We start from the raw sequence: 26424 nt of genomic DNA, 5'->3' as shown, positions 1-26424 counted from the left end.
AAAGACAGACTCTACAAAGTACAAAAAAATGAACTTTATTACCATATAAAACCAGTGTGAACATGTACATTGCTTCAAGTATATTTGGAGCCTTTAGTTGCGTCCAGTTGATCCAAAGCCTCCAGAACCACGCGTTGTGTCATCTAGTGTCTGTAAGACAATCACACCTTCTGATTAAATATTCATCTGATTATTAAAAATAGTTTGATACATACATGGAAAAAAAAAAACATACTGCAGTAAAAAGATCTATTGAACATTTGACACTGTGTGCACAAGTACACTATTTTAGACAGGGAAAGCATAGATTTGGCAGTTTATTACGTACACAGCTATAAATAATGCAAATAACAACCCACCCCATTTAAATGAGATTAAACCAAGAGACAAACATGTCTGTATAATGCAGTCCAGTTCAGCTAGGGGTGTGAAGATATACTTGGCTCACAAGTCGAGATGATATTTTCACACTATTTTTAAGAAATCTTCAATGACAAAATATATGACTGGAAAAACTTTTTTAAAATCGACTTCAGTTCTACTTTGAGTATGAATTATATGCAGTAAAGACTATATACAAGCATTGTAAAAGGATTTATTGCAGGACTGTTGTACTAGACTACATGAGTTTCAGCTAGGTGTATCTAATAAACTGCCCACTGAGTGCATGTATTATGTTTTTGCTTTTTACCTCTTGCTCCACCAGATCTGGGTAGCAAATCCTCTCACACACCAGCTGAGCTACTCTGTCACCCTTTTTTACTGGAAAACAAAGTGCAAGAGAAGGACAAGAAAATTATTGTGAATCTGTGCAAAATGAATGTTAGTGGAAAAATGATATTACTCGCATTCATTAGTCTAGAAGTGAAATGTGATGTGATGAGTGAATGTGAAATTCTTATTTTCAGACTACTTTCAGTGTTCTGCAAAATGGAGAGGACAATTTACACTATCAGCAGTCACAGGAAAAAAAGTAATGGCACCATTTGCAATCTCCTGGTTTTCTGCAGAAATTGGTGATGAAATGTGATCTGGTCTTCACCCAGGTCACAAATATCAAACAATATTTCTAAGCTGATAAAACACACACAGTTATGATCTTTCATATCTTTATTGAACAGAGAGCCGTTCACACCAGATGTCCTAGGAATATGGCTGAGCTGAAGCAGTTCTGTAGGAAGAATGGTCCAAACTTCCTCCTTAGCACTGTGCAGGACACACAGCTAGTGGAAGCACTTGCTTGAGGTTATTGCTGCCAAAGGTGGTTCAACCAGTTATTAAAACACTATTGCCATTATTGTTTCCATCACTCACTTTGTATGTGTAATGGGCATGTTCGATAAAGACATGAATGATCATGACTTATCAGTTTAGAAACATGCTGTTCATTTTCTCAACTATTTCAACAAAGAACTTCAGCCACTTCTTCTCATCCTTCAGCCGTTTCAGCAATTGATTTCAGGCATTTTCAGGACGATATTTCAGCTGATCAGCATCCATAAGCATTTACGACAGGAAATGCATTTCTCTAGTTGATATTTGTGACTTGGGTGAAGATCATATCACATTTCATTACAAGTTTATGCAGAAATCCAGGAAACTGCAAACAGTACCATTACTTTTTCTTGTGTGTATTGGATGCAATGAACTTGTGAATTCTGCTAATTGCACCTTTTTGGACTTTTTAATGATATTTGCCATGTGAATGCGATAACCCCCACCACCACATGGGATGTTATGCTTAAATTTAATGACACCGATGGTAAAGTGAATACCACTAAACTAGGATGAATATTTTCACTTCAGGCAACTTCATAATGCTCCTCCAGAAACGCTCCAAAAGAAGCACGATCATTATGGCTTTATATCAGTGCTTCATCTTATGTATTTAATGATGATTACTAACCTTCAAATGTGTCCTTGCTGAAGTTGAACAGCACAACTCCCACATTGCCCCTATAGTCTTCATCGACAACTCCAGCTGAGAACATACAGAAACAGAAATTATGACCGAAACCTTACCTGCTCATAAGGATTCTCAGTCTAAGCAGGTAAAGACTCACCTCCAACATCAATGAAATGTTTTGCTGCCAGTCCAGATCTCGGTGCTAAGAGGAAAAAAAAATGACAAGTGGTAAAATATTATCCACCAACAGAAAATGCCATCTTGAATCCACATGCACTGAGAAACATACCAACTGTCAGAAAACTACAGTAACCAGACAGATAAACATGCAGGGTTGCAGAGAACTTTTTCACAGCAGACATTTTGACATGCCATAGTAGGAAATGCACATGTGTAACTGATAACACATTTCCAGACTCATGGTGTTGCACATCCTTGCTGAGTGGCTGTTTAGTGGTACACTTAATGGAATTCAGCCATTGTTAATGTTATTAGCTACACCTGTGCTTTTTTCCACTGTGACAACTCAAAATGTCTGCTGTGAAAAATGTCTATTAGCATGTCAAACACTTACCCACTCTCCCATAGCAGCCATGCGGAACTGCTATCTGAATGTCTGTCTTCACTATGGCCTTATCCATAGGACCAATGGAGTAATCATATGCACTGTTTTAGTGGAGAACTAAGGTTAGCTATTTTACTAACATTATTCATGTTACACACACTTTCGTACAAAGCAAACTTAAGCAGGTAGATTCAGCCAACAGTACAAGCTACACGTTTAACGTTACAAAAATGTAAAAGGGAAATGTAGAATTTGATTTTTACAAAAACTATATTACAACTTAAGAAAATGCATTAAAAGGTCTTACATCAGCTGCTCACATTAATATATTAGTGAACCCATGCTTAATTTGAATTTAAAATAAAAACCAACCTGTAGAGATCATATCCTGCAGCTTTAGATGAGCCTTTGGTAGGTGTCCTGGCATGTTCTGATAGTTTAGCAAATTTAAGGAGAGGCTTTTCCTCAGTCCTTGCCTTCTTTGATGGAGAAACTGGAGAACCATCTGCAAATTCTAGGACGGGCATTTTAGCAGAATTTTCAGTTAAAAACCGATAGTGCACTAAAAAACCTAAACGTACTAAAAACCTATTAATTCCTGACAAGGAGATTAAAAACTAATACAGCATTAAGGTTAAAACCCTCTACTGCCCTACTAACTTGACCGCCAAGAGACTGTAGTAATTTTGAATTAATGCGGCAACCAGTGCCTTTTCTCTTTAGATTGTGATTGGCTGTTTGCAAGCCCACGTGCATTTCCGCCAGGGCTCTTAAAGAGACACTTTAAAGCTCATATGGTAGCATCAATAGAAAAAAAGGTTACTAATATATCACTAGAGAGTCTTTTAGGCAGTAACTGTAAGACAGCATATAAAATTGTTTTTAGTTATTTGGCAGATATGGGTATTTTAGAATAGGATTTAGTTGTTCATGCCGTTCCACACTCCAACCCAGCAGGTGGCGATAATGCACCTTAAGTTAGCTTGCAAACAATAAATCAATAAACATCATAATAAAAAGAAGAGACACTAATATATAGCACAAACTCAACAGACATCCAATAACATATACAAGAGACTGCAGAACTGTTTTGGGAGTGCTTGGGGAGAAAAACGATTTAATAAATAGAGGAAAAAAAGGTAATATGCTGTGTAACTATGGCAACCATTTCATCATCGCGAGAATTACTGGAAAATTTAACAACTAAATGTTTACAAAAACATAACAAAATATTAACAGGATCATTAACTACAACTTTACAAACGCATTGCGCCGGAATAAACAGGTGTAGCAGTGGCACTGTTTATGTGTTCAGTACACGATAATGCAACAACCAAAGAGCTCAGTTAGAAAATGCTAGATAGGCTAGCAATCTAATATTAAGAAGCACCTAATATGTTACTGATGGTAATTTTAGCCATTCAGTTTTCATGCTTGCCTTTGTTTTGACTGGACGTCTGAACATGAAATTCCCTTTCCAAGAAACGTGGAGCAGCATAATATAACGAATGCAATCGACTTTTCCCTAATAAGCATCGTATCATATTTGCTAACGTCGCTATTATGCTAACCCCTAACTATAAGCACATCCTGTCAGCTGATTGCTCTCAGTCACACTTCACTTCCTCCTCCTCCTCCTCTTCTTATGGCTCTCGCGCTTTAGTAGACCTCTGCATTAAACAAAAGCATTTTGGGTAGAAGAAAAATGTTGTTTCTGTTGCACATCCTAACGATTTATAGCACATTTTATTTATATGGTTAAATGGCGACACAGACGAAGGTGAAAAGTTGTCCTAGTATCTAGTCTAGTTTCACAACTTTAACGCTAGCCTATTTCCTCACTTACACTCATGCTATAGGATTTCAGAGGCAAACACTGTAACGTTACTTCAGTAACGCTACATTTATTTGACAGGTTGGGCCTATATATAGGGGATTGTTAGACTTTTAAAGTGGATTTTGATGGCAATACCAATCTACTTTAAACTTTGTATGCATTTTACTTGTAATTAACCGTGTAGTCTACAGGACGATATGTAGGTTTAGCTAAAACCTAGAAGTAGCCTACATTTTGGCTGAGATCATACAGTGTCCTCATAAATTTTACCTTAAATGCTCAACAACTATTATTCAATAACATAAGTCAATATAGTAACTAACTGATCGTAATGCAATTATATTATCTAATCATAATAGGCTATAGACTAATAGCCTGCAAAATCCATTGTGCAGCAAACTAATTGTTAATGACTTTCATCACAAACTGTTATCACTTGAGCTCATAATCAGATCCTAAATCTTAGATTTCAAGTCCAGGTGCTGCCTCCATTTGAAATAAATCAGTATTTCCAGTCAGGGTGAGTTGACAGTGCTCATATTCACTGTGCATATATCACCACCATAAACACCTTTTAGAGACCCTAAATCTGTTCAATAAATGTGTATTTGTTTCCGATGAGGTGCATAGACTTTATATTTGTTTTGTATATAAAGCACTGGTTATGCCAAAATGTAACAACAGTCTAATAACAAGAAAGAATCTACAATTGAAAGTAGGTTGTAGCTTCAAAAAGTTAAAATAGTGAAGCAGTGTTCAAGCATTTCAAAAACAAATGACAAAAAGATTCCACCTCCACTGATGCGTTTCTCTGGGGAAACTATATCTGATGTTATTTCATCTAATAAATGACAGAGCCAAAAATAAAAACAGATTTAATCAATTCTTTATTTCAATAATCACAATTATATATTTAAATAGAAAAATGGAAAATATGCTAAATATACAGAAGAACTGGGTTTACAATCTTTTGTTTCAATAATTTTTCCTTAAACACAAAGTGTACTGTGTAACATTAAAATATTTAAACAATATAATGTGGAACAGGTAAACAGCTTTATGATAGCATTGTATTTTGCACTCTGTGAATATCAAAGAATGTAACTTTAAAAATTAATCAAGAGATTATTTCCAATGTTTAAGAACTGATATGTCACTAATATAATGCTATTAGTTTTTTTTAAAGGTTTCTCCTCAACAATATTTATTAGTGAATATAAAGGTAGCGGCAGGTAATATTGTCACTCAGTGTAACCACTGGAAGCAGCCAATCTGTCTCTGCCTGTGTTTACCAAACTGATCAAACTGTGTTACGAAGATTTGATTTGGCTTCGTTCTAACCCAAGATTCTGAGTTTAGTCCTGCAATATATTTGCATATCTGTACCTGCCCATGGTTGTGAAGAGCGTAAGCTCCTAAAATTCATATTCAGACATTCAGGAAATGCATTTTTGTTTATTTAGACCACCACCAGCAGCAGAACAGTATACTTTGGTAGCTTCTCAGTGTATCATGCTAAAAAAAAAGTCAGCATGGCTGCAACTTCACACAGTACAAATAATTCCTTACCAAACCACAACTTGTCACCAGTCCTTGTGAAATAGTGCATACCAGATGGAGCAATAAAACAAGCTAATAGGAAATTATTAACAAGATTTTAACTGTGACTGAAAATGATTTTTTATTACATTACTCTCAAGTACACCAAGTGAACAATTTTTGTTTTTGTCTTCTATTTATTGCTTAGCATTTATAAATTTGCAAGTGGAACAGTTGCTCAGCTACTCTATGTTCATATGAGAAACTGAGTATGAATACCTTCATTCGGACCTACAGTAACTACAAATGCTGGACTGTGTTATACTTTGGTATTGGTCTGACAGACAATCACAGCATGAGGTCTTCATATGGTTTATGAACATGGTTCCTCATTATTCCTAGTACTTTGTTGTTTATGGTGCTCAGGAGTAGAAAGTAAGCACACTTTTATGGTTGCCTCTAATGAGCAGGGTAGTTGGAAGGTCCTTTGTTAGAATATCCAGCCAGGCCATATAGAGGAAATCAGAGATAGCTTCCTTACGAGCAATGGGCATGCTCCTGCAGGGCACGAGGGTACAGATAGTATTTTAGACACTGAATTAATTTAGGAATTTCATTCTTATTCAGCCACCAGCTGGTTATACTTACACAAAGATCAGGTTGGCTGATCTGGAGTTTTCCTTAATCACCTCATTCAGTCGTACCTGGAGGTTAGTCTGTAAAATGGCAGCAGTTATTTTTTAATAATGAATGTCAATCAAATTTTGCTGATTAATGGCCAACTACAAACTGAGCTAACACATAATTATGCCTATGCTGTATGGTGTCAGTGGATTTACCTTCTCCTCAAAGGAGTTCAGCTCTTTGTCTGTGATTTTCCAGGGCTGATCTCTCTGCATGGCTTCAGCCTGAGCAGCGTCTTTAGAACCCTCGTGCAGACAGAAAGGCTCAATCATGTCCCCTAACTTCCTTAAGCTGGAGGAAAGCAGATAAGGATATGAGCTGGCAGTGGAAAATGTTCATTTTTGTTATCATATAATATAGTGATATTATGAGGGGATTACATTTTACTATTACTGTTGCACCATCCGGTTTGCAGTCATTTTTATAACAGAAATAAAAGTAGCTACCTCTCAGAGCTGGGTCTGACATGGATGTCATCAATGACATGGATGTCACTGCAGTTAATTCTGAATTTTTGCAATAGAGACTTCATCCTGCAAGACAGATTATTCCACACTGAATAACTTTGTGTTGGCAATTATTTTTGTTTAACGCTAAATAATATGTCCTATAAAATACTGGCTCATGAATTTTAATATTTGACATTGAATATGCACAGTCTACCTTCTACCCATTAAGACTGAATTGATATTCAATCATTCATTTTTTGTTCTTTGTACTCACTCTTCTTTATCCAGGTCACTGTGTTCTGGCTGCCCTGCGATGAAGATCCTTAGTTTACAATCTTTCCACTTCTTCCTGGTGGTGAGGATGTAGGGGAGTAGCAGGGTAAGACCTGAGAGAGTGGAATTGGATTTTTTTATTGTAATACCAATGAATCCAGTTGGTGTTATTATGTAAATTATACATCTTTGTATTTCTCATTTGCCAAGATGCTTATGTTTTTGCTTCTTTTATCAGGAGAGCTCAAAAACTTAGTACAGCATCTCCATGATCAAGCTTGGGCCAGGACACAGTGATTAGCTTTTGGTCATGATCCAGATCTGGCATTTCTGACTATTAGTATTATCTATTAACATATCAATAGGCTTTAGTTCAGAAGTCATATTATTAAACAGTAATTTAGAGGAATGTTATTTGTCACAGCTTTAGTCCTGTTCCTGCCTCTGCTCCATGTTTTTTTGGCCCTTTTACCTCTGGACTCTTCTTTGGACAAAGGGTAAATCTCAGTTCCCTTATATGATTGTTCCCCACTCCTGGATCCTTGCTCGACTTGGAAGTTATTCCATTTTGCCATCTCAAGGGACATCACAAATCTCTTATTCCTGCTCTGAAGAGTGAGGATGCTGCTAGGATGAGGCATGAGGGATACAAGAGACCATCCTTAGAGGAAGTCTTTTATGGACCAACATGGCCCTTTATCAGATGAAGGATTGGAGGAAAGTACGTGTCCATGTCTATGAGTAAATCTCAAATCCCTTAATTGGCATCTATGTTTGCCTCACTTGCATATATATTTTGCATTTTAGTCACCCACCTGAAATCTGAGGAAAGGATCCAAGGAAAAACTGCAAGATGAGAGGAATGGAGGAAACATGTTTTTAAGGACAAGATATGTCCTGTCCTCGAGTGCTTCATCTGAATCAATCATTAGCTAATTTTTGATAAAGAGGAGTGCCATAAACTACTTCCCTGAAGAGTGATCACTTGTATCCCCCAGGCAGTCTCTTCACTCCTTGATCCTCGCTCTGCAGAGCAGGAGTGAGAGCTTTGGGATGTCATTCAAGATGACAGACTGGAACAACTTCCAGGGTTGAGTGAGGAGCGAGGAATGATCAGTTGAGGGAACTGAAATTTACCATATGACGTGTCTTTCCCTGATTCTTCTCTCCTAACATTTTTTCCTCACATCTTACAACATCTAACAGGGGTGGAACTAAGACACAGGGAAAAGTGAGGGATTTTCTGTTGCATTTACATGTAGCTTTGTGCTTTTTGTAGCCTCAGTTGTCTCACTCTCTGCATTTTTAGTCTCCTAGTTTCTTCAGATCTCTGCTATCTTATAATATATTCTTGCGTTCCCCCTTGTGTTCCAACTTTGCTTGTTTCTGGACTTTGCCTCTGTTTACTACCCTAGATTTATTGCTCTGATTGGGCTGGTTGTTTGCAGTTGACCCCTGTTTTGTACACTCTCTCAGCCTTTGATTCTCCCAGCTCAGTTTGACTTTCTGGAATGAATGTAATCCTCTGTTTCCCCCTTTGTGTAGAGAATAAACCACTGAACTTCACCTGCATGTTTGCATTTTGGGTTAATTTTTTCAGTTTGCCATCCCTTTAGTAGTAACATGAGAGTTAGATTTGTACATGGCATCAAAGAGTTTAATGTTTGTTCTGAGCTTACATTGATGACTTCTAGTTTGTCATCTTTTCTTCTCTTTTGATGTTATTTATTCAGGTTCTGTTTATTGTACTCACGTTTCTTCAGTGTGCAGGTTGTATGGATTTCTATCATCAAGGAGGTGATATGTCCTGTATCTAAGAGAACCAGCACCTACCTCCGTCGTCAAACAGCCACCACACATCAATGGTGCCTTTAGGCTGCTTTTTCTTGAACTGCATGCTGGCTTCCAACAGTCTCTCATTCATCTTGGCAACCTGCGGAGGTGGAGGGCTGCACACTGACACTGAGGGGAAAAAGATATGAGAAACGACAACAGCATGAGGGAAAGTAACTGTAGGACAGAATGTAATTTACTGACTGAGCATGGAGAGTTAAGTGGGAGGTAGGGCAAACCGAGATTAAAAGCTTACAATACGTGAGCAGGAACAACCATTTCTCAGGCCTAATGTTCCAGTGACTAGGATCCTGATAGTAACGGTCATCACCATCTTGCCAAGTTGCAGCTCAGTGGTGTATGTGCACATGCTTGTGTGTGATGCTGAGACAGATGGATCAAGTGAGCAGTTGCAAGTACCCTCTGCTGTCTGGGTTAAAGGGCTGCTCTTAAGAGATGCTCTTCAAATTGGAATAAAAGGGATCGTATTAGAAACCATATTATTGAATTACACACTTGGAGGCATCTTTAGTGAGAGTGTTTGAATCAATTATATCTGCATGGGAGTGTGGAGAACTTTCTAAAAAAAAGATGTGTGTCACTGGTTTCATTTATTAAATGTATTTTATTTTATTCTTTGACTCGGGAAATACAGTATGATAACCACATATCTAAAGGCCATTCTGATGTGTTAATGCAACCTTTGCTTAAAATACTGTATCTTAAGATCAAATTTTTCTGAAATGTCAGGCAAGAGTTTAACAGAGAGAAATAACCCTTAGATAGATACCTCTGGTCGTGATCACTTGCTGAGAGGGTTTCCTGGACTTCCTGAACAGGCCCTTTGCTTTGTCTCCATTTGGCATCATCTCATCCTCCAGTGCCTGTTGCTCCCTCACTGCCTTTAGCATCTCCTCTGAAAGACAGAGTCAGATTTCTGGTTTATAAAATTTATGTAGTCATGCTGCTTATGTGTTACATTAGATATGATTACTGTAAAAGGTTCTACAGAGACACAGCTGTAAACTGGGAGTTATTTTCGCATCCTATCTGATAATTTTCGAATGTAGACTGATATCTACAGAACAAAGTGCCCGGGCTTATCAGTATTATTTTGTGGTTGTGATACTAAATGTTCAAAGACTACAACAGCAGTGCAGTTGTATGTTTGCAATTCTTTTGGTAGTTTAAAAAAGCTGAAATTGATTTGAAGTTATCTCAGGTCGACTTCCGCTCTCTCTGTATTATATATCTTAGAACCTTTCTTAAAACAAGGAACTATTTTTTTCTGTTTTTCTTTCAGTGTTATTGTGGCTTTTTACTCTACTAATCTCTCTCTTAAATGTATGTTTTCTTCTTCTGTTTTGCTTATACAACCTTCTATTATATTTTTCTGCAATGTTGTGTTAACATTTCCCCCTTTATATATCATGCTGTTGTTTTGAAGCCACTTAATTGCCATCAGTTTTTTTAGGCAGTAGTTTCTGTAGACGAACACTCCAAACATGTTTTCACACTGACCTTCTGCCTCAATAAGGTGTGACACATCAAGTCCCTGGTTCATCCTCAGCATCACTGTCCCATACTCAAAGTCAAATGCATCACTGTTTAAAAGGAAAAAAAGATTAAGGACATCAGTTCAAACCACAGATCTTCTGCGTGTTTAATTACTGGGTGTGTTGTTGTTGTGTTATTGTATGTGCTTATTTGTGACTTACTGCAATACTCCCACATAACTCTGCACTGCCTCTACGCCCGCAGTTCTCCAGTTCCTCTTGAAGCCTATCATTAATGTGTTGGGCTTCATACGGCCAAGACCAGAAGCCTGTAAGGAAAATTGTGACACTCATAACAAAAAGATAAGACCCTTCATTAGCTAGAGAAGATAAAATCTTCAGAAGGTTTCAACATGTCCTAGATCAAGATGGCGCCATGAGTCCTCATCATATATGATAGACTGGCTCTTTTGAACCTTTGAGCATCCATGGAAAAGCTGGAATTTCATATAGCTAGTGACCAGCATGTTCCCCTTGCACTTCGGTCTACTAAACATGAGGTCTCTCAGTTACATCTTTTTTAAACAATGATTTTATTACCACAAATGACTGTTACTTTATCTTTCTGACAAGGACTTGGTGGGATGACAGTAGTAATGGGCTTGTTCTTATTAAATCACCGTCACCAGGATTTAATTTTATGAACATTTCTGGATGTGGCAGAGCAGGTGGGGGAGTTGTTGCCATTTTAAAAGATGTTTAGAAATGTGAACACTTGAACAATAGGAAGTTTGATATAGTCAAACGTCTCTGGTTTGAGCTAAAAGCTAAGCCCAGAGTATTACTTCTAACAGTTTATAGATCACCAAGGTCAATTACAATCTTCTTGGATAACTTTGCTAAAATACTGTCCACAATCTAGGTGGATTAGCATCATATTGTGATGACTGGAGACTTCAATACACACTCATGCTTTCATCACCAGTAGACTGGACTATTGCAGCTGTCTTTTAACCAGTCTCCCTCACAAGACTATCAAACAACTACAGCTTCTCCAGAATAATGCTCCTAGAATTTTAACTAGAACTAAAAGAACTGAACACATCCCCTGTGTCCTGAAAACACTGCACTGGCTGACAGTCTCCTACTGAATAGATTTTAAAGCACTTACGTTGGTTTATACATTTCTTAATGGTCTGGCACCAAAATATATATCTGACCTCCTTAAAATATACTAATATACTAACCAAGCAGAGCCCTTAGACCTGCTGAAAATTATCAACGGACTGAACTTTGGGTGAGAATTAAACTGGAGAAGCTGCGTTCAGCCATTATGCTGTGTACAGGTGAAAGAAAACTCCCCATGGAGCTAAAACAAGTCCCTAATCTGGCCGCATTTACAGCTAAGATCAAAACACTACTTTATTTTAATTTGTTGCATTTTATATTATAGTCTTCCTTATGTGATATTTGTGATTGTTTGGTTCTGTTTTATTTTGTAAAGCACTTTGAATTTCCTTGTGTACGTGCTCTATAAATAAACTGGCCCAGGCCTTGACCTAGACAAGAAGACTATGAAACTATTTTGCTGCCAGAAGTTATGACCAGATCACTCGGAAGATCTCACTTTATCTGCGGTTGTTTATCCAATACAGTGTTAATCAATTATAGCTTTTATTCTACTGTTCTGTTTGAAGTAAGCAATCCTGACAATGAACTGAGGCCTTATCTCATGTGTGATAGCCTAAGTCATAAAACTGTTTTCCCAGCTCCTCATTGTCTTCCTCCTCGTCTTCCTCCTGCACTAACGTCTTGGCTTAACTCTAATCACAGGTCTAGACCAGTGTTGTAACACAGATATATATCATGACCATGATCAAACTGACCTGCAGTAGTCTTTCAGTCCCTTCTCTGAAAGTGTCACAGGCCACACCAGCATAAAATGCCTTGCGTTTGGTCTTCCCAAGCCACAGCTGGTTCTTCTCTATGTTAGCATTCATTTCTTGGAAAACCTCTGATCTCGGGCCCTGGAGAGATCACAATGTAGAGCTGTATGTGACTATGTTTGAGGGAGACAGAGTTCCCGCATACACCGTTTTCATATTCACAAAACACAACTGACCCTAAACTTTATATGTCAGGCATCCATACAGTTGGATCCCTGCTTGATATTCACTTGGATCTTCATTACATGCGAAATCTGTACAGTTGATATTCATCCAGTGTGCAAATCTTTATTTTAAAAAGAAGATTGATATTTAAATAAATATTGGGGAAAACAATACACACTGCCTTGGTAATGTTCATGGTTTACATTTTCAAATATTGACATTACTGTATAACCTTACCACAAACACTTCACAGGTGAGACAGAGTCCATAGTTCTTAGTAAAGGAGTGAGCCAGGTCTAGGAGAGCCGGTCTGGTCCGTACTGAACCTGTCAGCGCTAAGACCTGAGGCCTGACAACAAAACAGGAATGTGTTAAAATGTCACTTGGTGTTGTAGGACTCTGAAAATGTACTTTGATTTTTTTTTGTTTTAGTTCTTATATGTCATATTGTAAAGGCCAATTTTGAATGAGTTGTATTATTTTATAATTGCACTCGCAGTGCTGCAGTGCAGACTTTACCTGAAGTTTTTGACATGGTCCTCTACACCAGACAGAGACAGAGCATTGCTGACTGCACTCACAAATGTCACCGCCTGTGTGGATGAACCCCAGTTCACATCTAGAGAGACAATAAGAGATTTAACATGTTATCTCTACCATGCAGGCATCATGAATGGACTTAATGTGAACATGCACACAGAGCTCACCTGGCTTTTTAACTGTGACATAAATATAGAGTAGGATTTCAATGCCATATGTGAGGACAGCGGCCCACCAGTTGATGACAAACATAACAACACAGCAAAGCAATGCGCCCAGCAGTGATAGCCACATGTTGTAGTATTTATATCCTGGTCTCCAGCCTGGGAAAAGCATGAGCAAAGACAGTCTGGTTTAAATAGCTGCAGACTGTTAACAAATCAAAATCTAATAATCTAATGCAAATCAGTTTGTCCTAAGTAATGGCTTTTTGTGACAGTGTCCTATTTAAACCACTTATATATTATTCATATCTACTGGTTACTATGCACTTGTACATAAAAAAAACTTGAGGTATTAGTGAATGGAAACAAGCAGAATTCAGCCTACTGGAAACATATTTTATTTATAAGCTACTTTATCTGTACCCACCTGGAGACTTAGCGTAGGATGCATGGAAGCAGGAGAAATTAATGAGTGCATAAGATGCCAGGAAGAAGTTTGAGATGATAGGAGCGATTGTGTTGAGAGTACCTACAGTATGGTGACAAAAACCTCTAATGAGAATTCAACTCAGATTCTTTCACAGCGCATAATAGTCCTTTCCCGCTAACTTGACATTTCAGTTCATTTACTGACAACCTCAAATTCATTTTCTGATAAAGTATAAGGTGTTAGTTGCTATAAAGATGTCAGGATGATATGACCAGCCCATGATATAAACTGGAACTGACCGATGAGAATGAAGGCCACAGAAATAACAAATGTCAGGACATAGCCACGGATTGGCTCATTATTCTTGCCATGCCCCTTGGCAAAGAAATACAGGGCCTTGTAGATGTTGTCTTTGCACAGAGCCTGAGGAGAGACCGAGGTTTAGTTAGAAAAGACTTTTTTGTTGTTGTTGTTTTTGGAGTTAAGTTCAGTAAATTAGTTGCATCTCCATGGAGAGTTCCTCTAAAACACTGCACTGCAGTGCATTTAGAAAGATGGAAGTTACTGACCTGGAAGACTTTGGGAGCACTGACAAGGGAAGCCAGGGCTGAAGAAAGGGTAGCTGAGAATGTTCCAGCAGTGATGAGGGGGCCAAAGCCTGACACCATGGTCATCACCTTAACCACAGTTGATGAGAGGAGAGCATTAGAGGTGAAATGACACCCCCTCTTGTGTGTAGATTAGCTTTTTGAGGCTGTGTACCTGGAAGTTGTTCATCAAGCCAAATTTGCAACTTTGCAGTTCGCAGGAAGAGAAATTGTAGCCGAGCTCACAAGCAGCTATAGCTGAACCATTACATGGTATTCCAGGAGTAATGAGGTCTGTTATGTTTCCTGTTGCATCACGGACAACAGTGGCAGCTGAGCAGTTAGAAAGAAGAACAGACACTTAGGAATTTTTATAAAGTCTAACCAGTGACACCAGTGATCTTAAATACTAAATATTCCAGTGTCTGTTTTTATGATCAAGACAATGCTAGCCACTAGTCTGCAGAATCAGTACCATCTTTTAAAGCACTTCATAAGACCTATACCTTTCTTTAGATTTTATAGTTCTGGAATCTGCACGTTTTTAATTGTATATCTCATTGGAGCAGCATTTCATGGATTGTTGTACTTACATACACAAAGGGCCACAACCAGGTACGTGATACCAGTGATCAGAATGGCAAGCAAGGTTCCTTTAGGTAGGCCTCCTTGGGGATCCTATAAAATAAGACAGCCTTTTTTAAGAGTGGCTATGTTGAAAAATGTTTCCAAAAAGACATAATCAGAAATGTTTATGAATAAATAAATAAATGGTTTTGGATACTGTACCATGATTCACAGTACAAAAAATAATAATAATGAAGTGATTTATTTTTATGCAATGACCTCTGTATGAAAAAGATTACCCGCAAATCGCCCGAGATGTTGGCTCCAGCCAGGATCCCGGTTGCGGCAGGGAAAAAAATGGCAAATACTGAGAAAAAGGTCTCATCACCTCTAAAAGCTGGAGTAAAATTCTCTAAGAAAATGTTTGCTGTAAAAAAGAAAGTGAGAGAGGAAAGGAACAGAGCAATTCTGGTGAATAGTGCATTGTGAACAAATCAAATGTTCCGTTTTTTAAGTTAAATGCTGATTATTTGTAATAAAAATATGTACTGCTTTAGAGATGATATCTTACATTGATAATTGAAGAAGCCTTTGGATTTTTTATCTTTGGTTGCAGGAATGACTGTTCCTACCAACATGTTCCCTATGGCCACCAGCAAGATAACGAGTAGAACAATCTGTGCCTGTCAGTACAAAAGACTTAAACTGATTAAAATTATGGTTGCATGTTATCACATCAACCCCCAAGACTGGTGAACAGCTGGTGTAATCCTTTTATCTAACCTTGGCCTCCCATTCCATTCCAGCAACTGATATGGCCAACAGCAGCACCACTGTAATACATCCAATGATTCTGATGTCATTTATATCACCATCAATAATGGTGGCCTCGTTCTCCTGAGTGTAGCAGATGTAAGGGACAGATAAGTGTATAATCAAATACTGGAATGAAACATTTGCTCATTTCCTCTTACAGTCACCTGATCATTTCAACGTTTCACACCTTGAGCAAGTCGACCACGGTCTCAGCAAATCCCACCACATACATGGCTACAGCCACTGCATTGGCAAAGGCAAAAATAAGGCCGATCGACCCGCCAAACTCTGGCCCCAGACTGCGAGATATCAAGTAGTAGGCTCCTCCTGCAAGGACACACACACAGAGTAGTGGATGATTAATCAACACATCACTAATTCTTTGATTTAATGTCAGGACAAGTTAGGTAAGCTGTAAAACAGCGATGGTTTCAGGGGCCTACCTCCAGGGCCAGTTTTGAGCCTTTTGTCTTTATCTACACTCACTGGCCTCCTGGGCATTCCATTCTCTCCGTAAAAGATTTTATGTCAGAATGAGTGTGTGTTATCTCAAGCTACATACATTTATTAATAATGTTTTAACTGTTAGTGCCAGTGACAGTGCTCTATTATATGAGTAATGACAGGTTAATCAGTAGATGAATTCATCTGTTTTGTTTTTCTGAATCTGAAGTTGTCGTGTGTGGGTTGACAGTGCACTGACTGACCTCCTCTCACCACACCATTAGTGCAAATGGCAGACATGGAAAGGCCAGTAACGGTGGTGACCACACAGCTCAGAGCAATGATCACAATTCCCAGACCTGAAACGCACACATTTAACAGCTTAACATTGTTATTTGGTGGTCTCCACACAGTCCGCTTTATACACAGTGTTAGTCAAATTGGACGCTATGAGACAGAAACATCTTCTTCTGTACCAATTCCGCCTACTGCCTGCAGATTTCTCCGCATCTCAAAACCTTTTAGTTACACCACTACACTAGTTAAACAAAATCTGATGCTAATCAATAGCAAAGAACTCATTCATGAAGCCATTCACCAGTGGTGGAAGAAGTACTCAGATTCTTTACTTCAATAAAAGTAGCAATACCACAGTGTAAAAATACTTTATTACAAGTAAAGGTCCTGCAGAAAAATGTTACTTAAGTCAAAGTACAGACATATTAGCATCAAAATATACTTCAAGTACCAAAGGTAAAAGTACTTATTATGCAGAATGGCACACTACATGTGAATGTATATTATATTATTGGTCTATAACTATTGATGTATTATTGTCCACATCACATTTAATGTTGCAGCTGTTAACATTGGAGTAATTTTTAACTTGCTTATATGCTTCTACTGTGAATGACTTAACATGTTTCTGGGTATCTTATGAATTTTTCACCAGGAATCAATGAAGTCATATGACTATAGTGTATAATTAACCTGAGTAAGAAGGGTAACTGGTAACTAAAGATATCAAATATATGTAGTGGAGTAAAAGGTACAATATTTGATTCTGAAATGTTGTGAAGCCAAAGCATGAAGTAGCAGAAAATGAAAATAGTAAAGTACAGATGCCTCAAAATATACTTAAGTACAGTACTTGAGCAAATGAACTTGGTTACTTTCCACCATTGCCATTCATATAATTTATCCTTACTCTCTCTTCTCTCTCAAAGGCCTGCATAAGTTCCCAACCGAATCTGAGCTGTAAAAAGAAGAACTCCCCCCAAAACCTTAGCAAATGTAAACAAACAGAAGAAAGTGGCCATAGGTGAAAAATGGCAGTTGGAAAAAACATTAACAGAATGGTGTAACAGTCAGCCAAAATGTATCCCCTCTGACATGCATCGTTGTGTCCCTCACCCCAGCCTGCCTGACCAAAAACCCAGGACAGACGGATGAACAACATGACACCCCAGATGTTCAGCATGCATCTCACCTGTGGAGAAGAAGAACAGTTTACTGTAAATCTTCAGTGTGGGTTATGATTTAATATGGTGTCAAGTGAGAAATGTGTACTTGAACTTAGAGAAGTTATAACCATAGTTTTTATTTCAATGATGACCCAAACAACTAAAGCTTTTAAAAAACTAAACTACTTAAAATGAAGCCTCTTCATGCCAGATCCAACTATATAGAGCGATCTTGCTTCTATAAAGCAGAGGGAGCGTATCATGACCCAGCGTAACTCACCAGGACACCCCTTATCCAGCCAAACTTTACAGTTCCTTCCCCACTGTCAGTAGGAAGGACAGACTCAATATCATCAGAAGGGATCCCATCGCTCCCCAGCTTGTCGTCCTGCATGGTGTCAGAGATCGCTCCATTCTGTTGGGAAGACATAGAGGCAAATATAAAGGAAAGGAAATGTTTAAATTTGTCTTATTAGAGGGAACTTGAATATATTCATAAAGCTTGTGTGCTTTTAGCATTTTTATGTCAATATATAATTTTTGAATTGTAAGAAAAGGAGGGTCAGTATTAGGAAACTGCCATCTATGACACAGACTGTCTTTAGGGATGTGTGATTGGCTTCTCAGGAATACACAGGGGAAAATTTAAAAAACATGGTGGTTTGATTTGGATAAAGAATGATGAAGTATTTGCACAGATATTATTTCCCTGTGCATCTGTCCTTGAAAAGTGAAGAGAAAAATGCAGAGGATACAAAATGACAAACCTCATTCAAACTTTCTATGAAGATGAATACTAACTGTTAAATGATTCTCTTGTCTAACATCTCATTTAGTATGACCTGTCAGATGTGTTCCATTTCCGTTTACTGAAAGAAAAGAGATTTTGGCAAAACATTCTTGGCCTTTCAGTTGCGGTGGTATGGACTTTGTACAGTGCATCCAGAAAGTATTCACAGCTCTTACCTTTTTCCACATTTTGTTAGGTTACAGCCTTATTCCAAAATGAATAAAATTCATCGTTGTCCTCAAAATTCTACAAACAATACTCCATAATGACAATGTGAAAAAGGTTAGTTTGAAATCTTTGCAAATTTATAAAAAAACAAAAATGTAAAAATACATAAAAAACAAAAAAAATCACATGTACATAAGTATTCACAGCCTTTGCTCAATACTTTGTTGAAGCACCTTTAGCACCAATTACAGCCTCAAGCTTGGCACACCTATTTTTGGGCAGTTTCTCCCATTCTTCTTTGCAGTTCCTCTCATGCTCCATCAGGTTGGATGGGGAGCGTCGGTGCAGAGCCATTTTCAGATCTCTCTAGAGATGTTCAATTTTTGTTTTATCAGACCAGAGAGTTTTGTTTCTCATGGTCTGACAGTCCTTCAGGTGCCTTTTGGCAAACTCCAGGTGGACTGCCATGTGTTTGTTACTGAGGAGTGGTTTCCGTCTGGCCACTCTACCATACAGGCCTGATTGGTGGAGTGCTGCAGAGATGGTTGTTCTCCTCTCCACAGAGAAATGGTGGAGCTCTTTCAGTGACCATCAGGTTCTTGGTCAGCTCCTTGACTAAGGCCCTTCTCTCTCAATCACTCGGTTTGACCGGGTGGCCCACTCTAGGAAGAGTCCTGGTGGTTCCAAACATCTTCCATTTACAGATGATGGAGGCCATTGTGCTCACTGGGACCTTCAATGCTGCAGAAAATTTTCTGTACCCTTCCCCAGATCTGTGCTTTGATACAATCCTGTCTCAGGGATCTACTGACAATTCTTTGGACGTCATGACTTGGTTTGTGCTCTGACATGCACTGTTACCTGTGGAACCTTATACAGACAGGTGTATGCCTTTCCAAATCATGGTCAATCAACTGAATTTCCAACAGGTGGACTCCAGTCAAGTTGTAGAAACATCTAAAAGGATGATCAGTGGAAACAGGAAGCACCAGAGCTAAGCTTTGAGTGTCATGGCAAAGGCTGTGAATACTTATGTACATGTGAGTTTTACATGTTTTATTTTTAATAAACTTGCAAAGATTTCAAACAAACTTTTTTCACATTGTCATTACGGAGTATTGTTCCACTATGAATACTTTCTGGATGCTCTGTAATTACAGGAAATTATTTTACTGAGTCATTCAAATCTTAGACTAATTAAAACATGAAACCTTTTGTCATTTAAACTGCTGATATAATATTTCTACAGTAGTCATTTCCTGTTGTTTAAATCAAGTAAAATCTTATTTTTTGACAACAAAACTATGAGTCAGCTGTACCTAGTCCTTCCAGATGAATCTGGGGATTCTTGCATGAATCACTGAGTCCTGGTGAAATATTTTAAAACATTTTTGTCAGCACACTGATGGCTGGGTGATAGATGGCCTTGCACATTCATACTACATTTTGCAATTGGTTATAAATGTGGCACATTATTTCTTTTGTTTTTAAGTGGGAAAAGGGCTAAAACATCCTTTAAATTTTTTTGTTAGTTCAGAAATGCAGTTCAATATATAAAACCCAGACGAAGCTGTAACCCCATCTCTCAACACAAGGTCGTATAACAGCCTAAGAATAAAACACTAAAACATCTTAAATGGGTCAAGTATGTTGAATGCTGATGAGTTCCAGAAATAAATTTTGTGTTTCACAAGTCTTTAGGGAAGAAGATAATGACTGAATTATGACTGTGGATGTGGTGGTGTCTGAATGATTCAACAATTGTAAAATATCTCATCTCACTCTGTTTTGAGGCTTTAACCTGGGTAGCTCAGGAGTAGCAGAACAAAAACCGCAGTTTCAGAGTCATTGGCTTCAATTTGGGACTCAGGGACAAAACCAAAATGCTTTAAGCTACAATTCTGCAGAAGGTGAACTGAAGGACAATAATGTGTAATAGAAGAGGAACATGGTTGCAAACTGTGCAATACAAGGAAAAGACAAAGGCAAATAGAGGACATGAGTGATGAGGATCTGTATCATTTGTACAGACCAACTTCACACTCTTACCTTCTGAAACACATCGTGGAGCTCCTGCAGGGACGGTCGCACAGCTCGGTGCCCGCTCACACTGCCTTCATTGCGATAGAAGTCAATATTGGGCATTCGGTCCAACGTGTCATGACCAAAGGCACTGACCACCGAGGGCCGAACTGTCCGGTGTTCTCCATTAGAGAAGTTGCTCTCCTCATATACCGGAGGTTCGTCCAGAGTGGAATTATAAGCTGGGTTAACATGCTCCCCTCCAATAGACTTGAACCTCTCCATCAGAAATAGAGATTCTCAGATTTAAACAGCCAAAGATCAAACAGTAATGTAGGTCCTAAGTCTTCACTTATTCAGCAGTGTTTTAAAAGAGCAGAGCACTGCATCAACTGGTGCTGTTACCCTCGTTTATTGATGTATAAACTAGGTCTGGATTAAATTTACTAAGGTCACGTCAGCTGCTCGTAGCTTCTTTTCTGTAAGTGCCGTTTCTCTCAGGTGGCCTACCTTTATACCCTGCATCCCTGGGCTATATACTGACGGCCAGCTATTGGATAACTCTCAGGATCAACCCTCAGAAAACTGAACAAGGGGTTTCACATATGTCCTTGCTCCATCCTAGGGGACAGAGAGGCATTGCTTAACGATTAACTCATAAGTCATAAAAGCCAAAGAAGTGATAAAGGTGAGTTGGAGAACTGATTACTAATATTATTGTCTGAAGTACAGAGCTACAGCACATGTTGTCCTGTGGGTAGCATTTACACATATCTATGCTGTTCTTCAAATGAATTGCCAAGAAATATCAACATGGAAGTTTCCATTAGAAAAAGGTTCATATAACCAATCAGGAAAATTGCAGCTAACAGACCCTGTATAATATACATCACTGCAGTGAAAAAGATTAAACTAATCTGGGATGATAGAAAGATATTAATTCATAACAGATGCTTAAAAAATAGGATAGGATATAATCAGCAAAGCCAATGCAGTAACAAGAGCCATTAGAGTTACAGTGAATAACTGAAATGTTTTATAATGATTCTCTTTGCCACAAAGTGTTGAGGGAAAGTTGACGGGTTGATTAGCACAGAAGAAATGGCCATATTCATGAGGAAAATGAGAGTTAATATGAGACTATGAATTACAGGAACATGCTGGAGGCACTTCTTAATAGCCGCATGACTTCTAAAGGGCCATTAAAGACCTATTAACAGGTATACTTCCTTATGAACCACAGTGATTTATGCACACAGTGAAAGGCAGTCTAATGACTCAAAATCTGACCTTGGCTTTATTGCAGGCTGGGAAAAACCGTACAGCATGTGTTTCAATGTGCAGATTGAAAGGAGGTGAGCAAATGCATAATGCTTATCATACTGCTTGTGGTTTAAAGACGTTACAATCACACTGTGTCATGCTGAAGAAAGAAAATTTTCCACGTGGACTGGAATGACTACTTTATTATACCTTTCCTCTTCAACAGGTCATTTGAACTGGTAACGGTGATATTATTCCTCAGCTTTGTGTCTGATTTAAAGTTTTTTTTTTCTGACAAAATTGTACTATGCAATAAGGAATAGAAACATACAAACAAGCTAACCACACAGAAGAGAAAAACATAAAAAAAAATAAATAATAAATAAAAGGAAAAAACAAATACAGTATCCAAAAGAAACAAAAAGAAGACAATTATCTTATTGTTTGTTGAGGGAGAAAACCAGAGGGTCACTTTTTCTCGGGCCAAAAGGTACAGTAATACCACAGATATCTCCTAAAGGTACAGTATATTTACAGCAACACATAGTCACCTCTAAATGCATGTATTAGATGTGCACAAATATATTTCATTTATTTATATTAACAATTAGATATGGGCACACCTCTATGTAAATATCAACTCAAGATTCCACCCACCTTCACAATTTAAATATTAAATTATTTTTTCAGTTGTAGCCTTTCTAGAAAAAACTGGAGCTTGAAGTACTTTTCAAAATGTTTTATATTTAGTTGTTGTCGCTGTATACTTTTAATTATAAAGTATTTTTCCATCATAATGACAATATTGTACAGAATTTATCCTTCCTTATTTTCTCTTAAATCCTAACATAATACTGAAATGACAACTATAGAAGCTTGTGCTGTGGGAAGAAACCTGCTTTTCAGCTTCCATCCAAAACAGTTCTACTTCTCTACAATACCAGAACAAATGAAATGATTTCTTGTCCTCTTTCTCACAAAATCTACACAATCGACTCTGCTTAATGCCAGATTTCCCCAGTGGCTAAACATGTAAATTCATTTTAGTTGAAAAATTCTGAAACATCCACATCTGTTTATATAAATTCACATTTAGAGTTAATTTTGAGTTTAGAACAGTGCAAGGCATCTTCTCATTTCCCACTGCAGTTCTGTATGTTAAAGATCCTCAGGCTCTGCTGACTTGCCCATTGTCTGAAATTGGGATTAAAGTGATTTCTTTTTATTGTCAGGCTGTTAGACTTTTGTGTGCTCTGCAGGAGTAACTTAATAGTATGCAGTGCTCCTCAGAGATCAGTTGAGTCTATATGGTGAGTCTGTGGAAGCAGATGCACATGTTCCAATTTGTACTGAAAACAAGGAATTCTGCACTTTCATTCACATCCAAAGGGCTAAAAAAGTCTACTGCAGTGTTTATTTCGCCTTGCTCCACTCACTGCAATGTGAAAAAGTTTTTACATTTATAACCCCAGACAGCAATTCTGAATTTACTTCTCAAAAGGCTGTGAAAACTAAATGGCTGGGTAACATCTGAAGCTTGTCTCAACAATTATTAAGACATCATAGGCCTACTAATTGTATTTGTCAACCAGAAATAAAATGAAATAGCTCCAATCAAATTTGATCTATACTGTGTAGAAGAAAAACATATGGCTGGACACATTCAGCTATTCAGAAGTAGTTTTTAAAATCCAGTTTAAATGTGCTGTATAAATTGTTTTCTTAAAATATTTATCTGAGGTACATGTCTCAAAAATCATGAATATTAAAACTAAAATGATTTAAAGACTTACTGTATGTAATCATCTTTTATACGTACTAAAAAAAAATTAATGTAAAGCTAATGTGGATCAGACTTTGCTTTTATAAGTTAAATATTGAAATCCAAATGTCAACTGAAAAGTGTAATATTTAATTAAAAAAAAAACAACCTGCAAATAATAAGAAAAGGATATCCAAGAACTGACACTTTTGGTTCACAGTAGAATAATGTTTCGAGTCAATTAGCGGTAAATTATTAAACATAATAGCTTTATAATAATTAATAACTGCTATAAAATATTAATAAATTTCATGGTAGGTAATTGTTGATCTGTTCATTCACAGGCTTCTATGTGGTTAAGTTCAAGACTAAAGTCTAACACAGCTCTAAGCTTTAGGATTTGATATGAGGATTTGGGAATAATATTTCAAGTTTGCTTCAGCCTCTGAACACCAGGCAACCAGTGCAGGCTTTTAGGAAGGGATGTTAAGTTCCTGTCACCTTGGTCAATATGTGCAGCAGCAGCATTTGGTTTCTCTAGTACATTGAGCGATAAATTATATTTGTGTAGTTGAATGAAAAATAAAAGCATAACAGTATAAAATAGAGCATTTCAAATAAAAAAATAAAACCCACTGATCAATTTTCCGCACTCTATGCTATGTTTTGGAAATTACTGTGCTAAATATACCATTAATTACAGCACTTTTAGAGCTTCAGTAAAACAGCAGTTACTGTAGTGCATGGCCTTATTCCAGAAAAGCAAGCACATGACCTGTGGGTCCTAAAACCAGAGGTAATAAAACTAATGATTGATAACCAGTAAAAGCTAAGGTTCACTGTTTGGCTGACTCATTTGCCTTATTCCATATAGAATGGAGTCTGCACTCAGGTCCTATCAATGTGTAAATCCAGCAACCAAAGTATAATTACACTACTGTTCTAATTAACTGTGTGTCGGCAAAGATGAAAATTTGTAATACTTTATTTCTGATCTATTTATTGTCACATGCACAATAAGGACATCACTTGAAATATGTATAGTGCAACTGCAACAATAAGTCCTGTTTGGAAATGCTCTTCATAAGTCTCCTGTTTCTGCATTTGTTCTGGTCAAAGAAGGGAAAGTGAGCTATGGCATTTTAAATAAACTACAGGGCACAAAATGATCTGACTGCACACTGAGATATGAAAATGCAATGCAAAGCAGATGCATTTCTTAGAATTTGATTGTTGTGCAACTCTAGCTATGTTAGTTTTTCTTTTAAGACCAGTGGCCTTGTGGGTTGAGGAGACAAAGGGCAGTGTATACTTTGACTAAAAATAGATTTCAGATACATAACAGTGATAACAATGTAATAATGGCTGCATTCCTTGCAGATAATGACCACTGAGGGAGGTGGCCTGGCCGTGGTGGCCTAGCGTCTGAATGTGAACTATCCCCAGGAGGAAAGGCAAGTACGGTACGCTCCGCTGATCCAAACCTGCCGTGTCACCATGACTGTCAGTGGATACCTGCACATATCACTTTCTGATGCTGTATTAGCTGCTATCTCTCTCTAGATCATGCCTGCACTTGCGCATCTATACAGTAATCTAAAAATTCTATATTTTGATGATGATGTACTTTTTCTTCTACTCTAATGCTCAGTCTCTCAGCAGCAGTGTTGGCCAACTGCGGCCAGAGACAAAAAGGCCTACAATTTTCATCAAGTAGATATTTGAGCCTCTGCTAATTTGGAAGACTGATCTCACCAACAGAGATTTTTAAATGACCTGCCTCACAGATTACAGTAAGAGACCTGAAAAGTAAAGATTTGACCAACAATATTATAAAGTGAAGAAATTATATTTATTCCACATCACTGAATCAAACCTATCTCAATGACAAACCTCTAACCACCAGCTGAGCAAGCAACTCTGTCCTCATAATATGCCACACACATGTGCCCGTGCACACACACATGCACAAACAGGTGCTCTAATGTTTCTAGATGAAGGCACATAAACCCATTGAAGGTCACAGTAAGGCAGATTCACAGCACTAAGGAGAAACTGTAAAAAATAGCCTGCTGTAATACAGAATGTCTGTTAAGTCCTGTCTTCCTTTGTCTGGAAGAAAGAGAGCAGGTAAGAATGGGTGAGGATGACTGAGAATAGGAGGGAAAAGTTGTTCACATACAGTGCTGGCAGACATCCCGCCACTATTTTCCACGTGTCCTTTTTCTCTGCAGACAGGTAGTTTCTCTTTCTCATTTGAAAACTAGCAGCACTGAAGGACAGAATCTGCCCTACTTCCTAACCCTAATTTCCCTTAAATGTTCTTTGGCTTGATCACAGCCATTCTTTAGACAGAACACTTGACAGACGGAGAATTGGACAGTCCATAGATCAACATTAGCATATATCTTTGGAGACAAATTGTCAGAAGTAAACAGTTTTCTTTCACTCAGTCCATCACTCAAGGACAGCAGCAGTACAAACTCTGAGAGTTGTTTTTGCATCATTTAGAAACAGAAACACCATAATGTAAATCACAGTTTGTTCAGTTGTCTTTCACTGTGTGACTCAAAAAACAAGACACCACAAAAAGGACCAATCTGTACACAGTGCAGCAGCAGCATCCATTTGGATCACCAACAGATAGGATTTGATTAGTCCACAAAGCACTAGTTTGACATAATACCCTGTATCTAACCATACAGTATACATACA

At 37.9% G+C, this 26424-nt stretch overlaps 2 protein-coding genes and 1 long non-coding RNA gene across 6 annotated transcripts; 1 reads left to right on the top strand and 2 right to left on the bottom strand.

Moving 5' to 3' along the window:
* Window positions 1-19: 19 nt before the first annotated feature.
* On the bottom strand, window positions 20-4093 carry dut (deoxyuridine triphosphatase). Of its 2 annotated transcripts, XM_020605715.1 has the most exons (7): window positions 3910-4093; window positions 2844-2985; window positions 2481-2572; window positions 2064-2108; window positions 1907-1981; window positions 692-762; window positions 20-150 (listed from the first exon to the last, which is right to left on the bottom strand). In XM_020605715.1, the coding sequence occupies exons 1-7, from the start codon at window positions 4013-4015 to the stop codon at window positions 94-96; spliced, it is 588 nt and encodes a 195-aa protein (XP_020461371.1). In that variant the 5' UTR covers window positions 4016-4093; the 3' UTR covers window positions 20-93. The 2 variants fall into 2 exon arrangements, with proteins under 2 accessions (XP_020461371.1, XP_020461372.1); XM_020605716.1 differs by lacking the exon at window positions 3910-4093 and having other exon boundaries at window positions 2844-3110.
* On the top strand, window positions 3245-18051 carry LOC109963310 (uncharacterized). Its single transcript, XR_002275388.1, has 3 exons — window positions 3245-3610; window positions 7269-7359; window positions 17468-18051. It is a non-coding gene; the product is annotated as an uncharacterized LOC109963310 (long non-coding RNA).
* On the bottom strand, window positions 5400-23728 carry slc12a1 (solute carrier family 12 member 1). 3 transcript variants are annotated; one of them, XM_020605714.1, is made up of 26 exons: window positions 20706-23728; window positions 17985-18119; window positions 17655-17730; window positions 16505-16600; window positions 15985-16124; window positions 15765-15878; window positions 15553-15664; window positions 15281-15408; window positions 15008-15092; window positions 14590-14747; window positions 14397-14504; window positions 14127-14250; window positions 13825-13926; window positions 13401-13556; window positions 13213-13312; window positions 12931-13042; window positions 12469-12609; window positions 10805-10911; window positions 10608-10690; window positions 9877-10002; window positions 9087-9215; window positions 7255-7366; window positions 6978-7064; window positions 6687-6822; window positions 6496-6563; window positions 5400-6405 (listed from the first exon to the last, which is right to left on the bottom strand). In XM_020605714.1, the coding sequence occupies exons 1-26, from the start codon at window positions 20967-20969 to the stop codon at window positions 6270-6272; spliced, it is 3135 nt and encodes a 1044-aa protein (XP_020461370.1). In that variant the 5' UTR covers window positions 20970-23728; the 3' UTR covers window positions 5400-6269. The 3 variants fall into 3 exon arrangements, with proteins under 3 accessions (XP_020461370.1, XP_020461368.1, XP_020461369.1); XM_020605712.1 differs by lacking the exon at window positions 20706-23728 and having other exon boundaries at window positions 17985-18671; XM_020605713.1 differs by lacking the exons at window positions 13825-13926; window positions 20706-23728 and having other exon boundaries at window positions 17985-18671.
* Between the last annotated feature and the right edge of the window lie 2696 nt (window positions 23729-26424).

This window comes from Monopterus albus, unplaced genomic scaffold (assembly GCF_001952655.1).
Source record: "Monopterus albus unplaced genomic scaffold, M_albus_1.0 scaffold72.1, whole genome shotgun sequence".
Classification (NCBI taxonomy): Eukaryota; Metazoa; Chordata; class Actinopteri; order Synbranchiformes; family Synbranchidae; genus Monopterus; species Monopterus albus.
The sequence above is the reverse complement of the archived record's forward strand: the minus strand, read 5'-3'. Positions and strand labels throughout refer to the sequence as shown.

Excerpts from the sequence above, each read along its gene's own strand:
- slc12a1 (XM_020605714.1), bottom strand. The coding sequence starts at position 20,969 with ATGGAGAGGTTCAAGTCTATTGGAGGGGAGCATGTTAACCCAGCTTAT. Across the intron at positions 14,505-14,589 it reads GCTTGATGAACAACTTCCAG|GTGATGACCATGGTGTCAGG; the intron begins GTACACAGCCTC and ends ACTGTGGTTAAG. Across the intron at positions 13,313-13,400 it reads TGTCACAGTTAAAAAGCCAG|ATGTGAACTGGGGTTCATCC; the intron begins GTGAGCTCTGTG and ends TTGTCTCTCTAG.
- dut (XM_020605715.1), bottom strand. The coding sequence starts at position 4,015 with ATGATACGATGCTTATTAGGGAAAAGTCGATTGCATTCGTTATATTAT. Across the intron at positions 2,573-2,843 it reads GCAGGATATGATCTCTACAG|TGCATATGATTACTCCATTG; the intron begins GTTGGTTTTTAT and ends CCACTAAAACAG. Across the intron at positions 763-1,906 it reads CAGCAAGGACACATTTGAAG|TAAAAAAGGGTGACAGAGTA; the intron begins GTTAGTAATCAT and ends TTTGTTTTCCAG.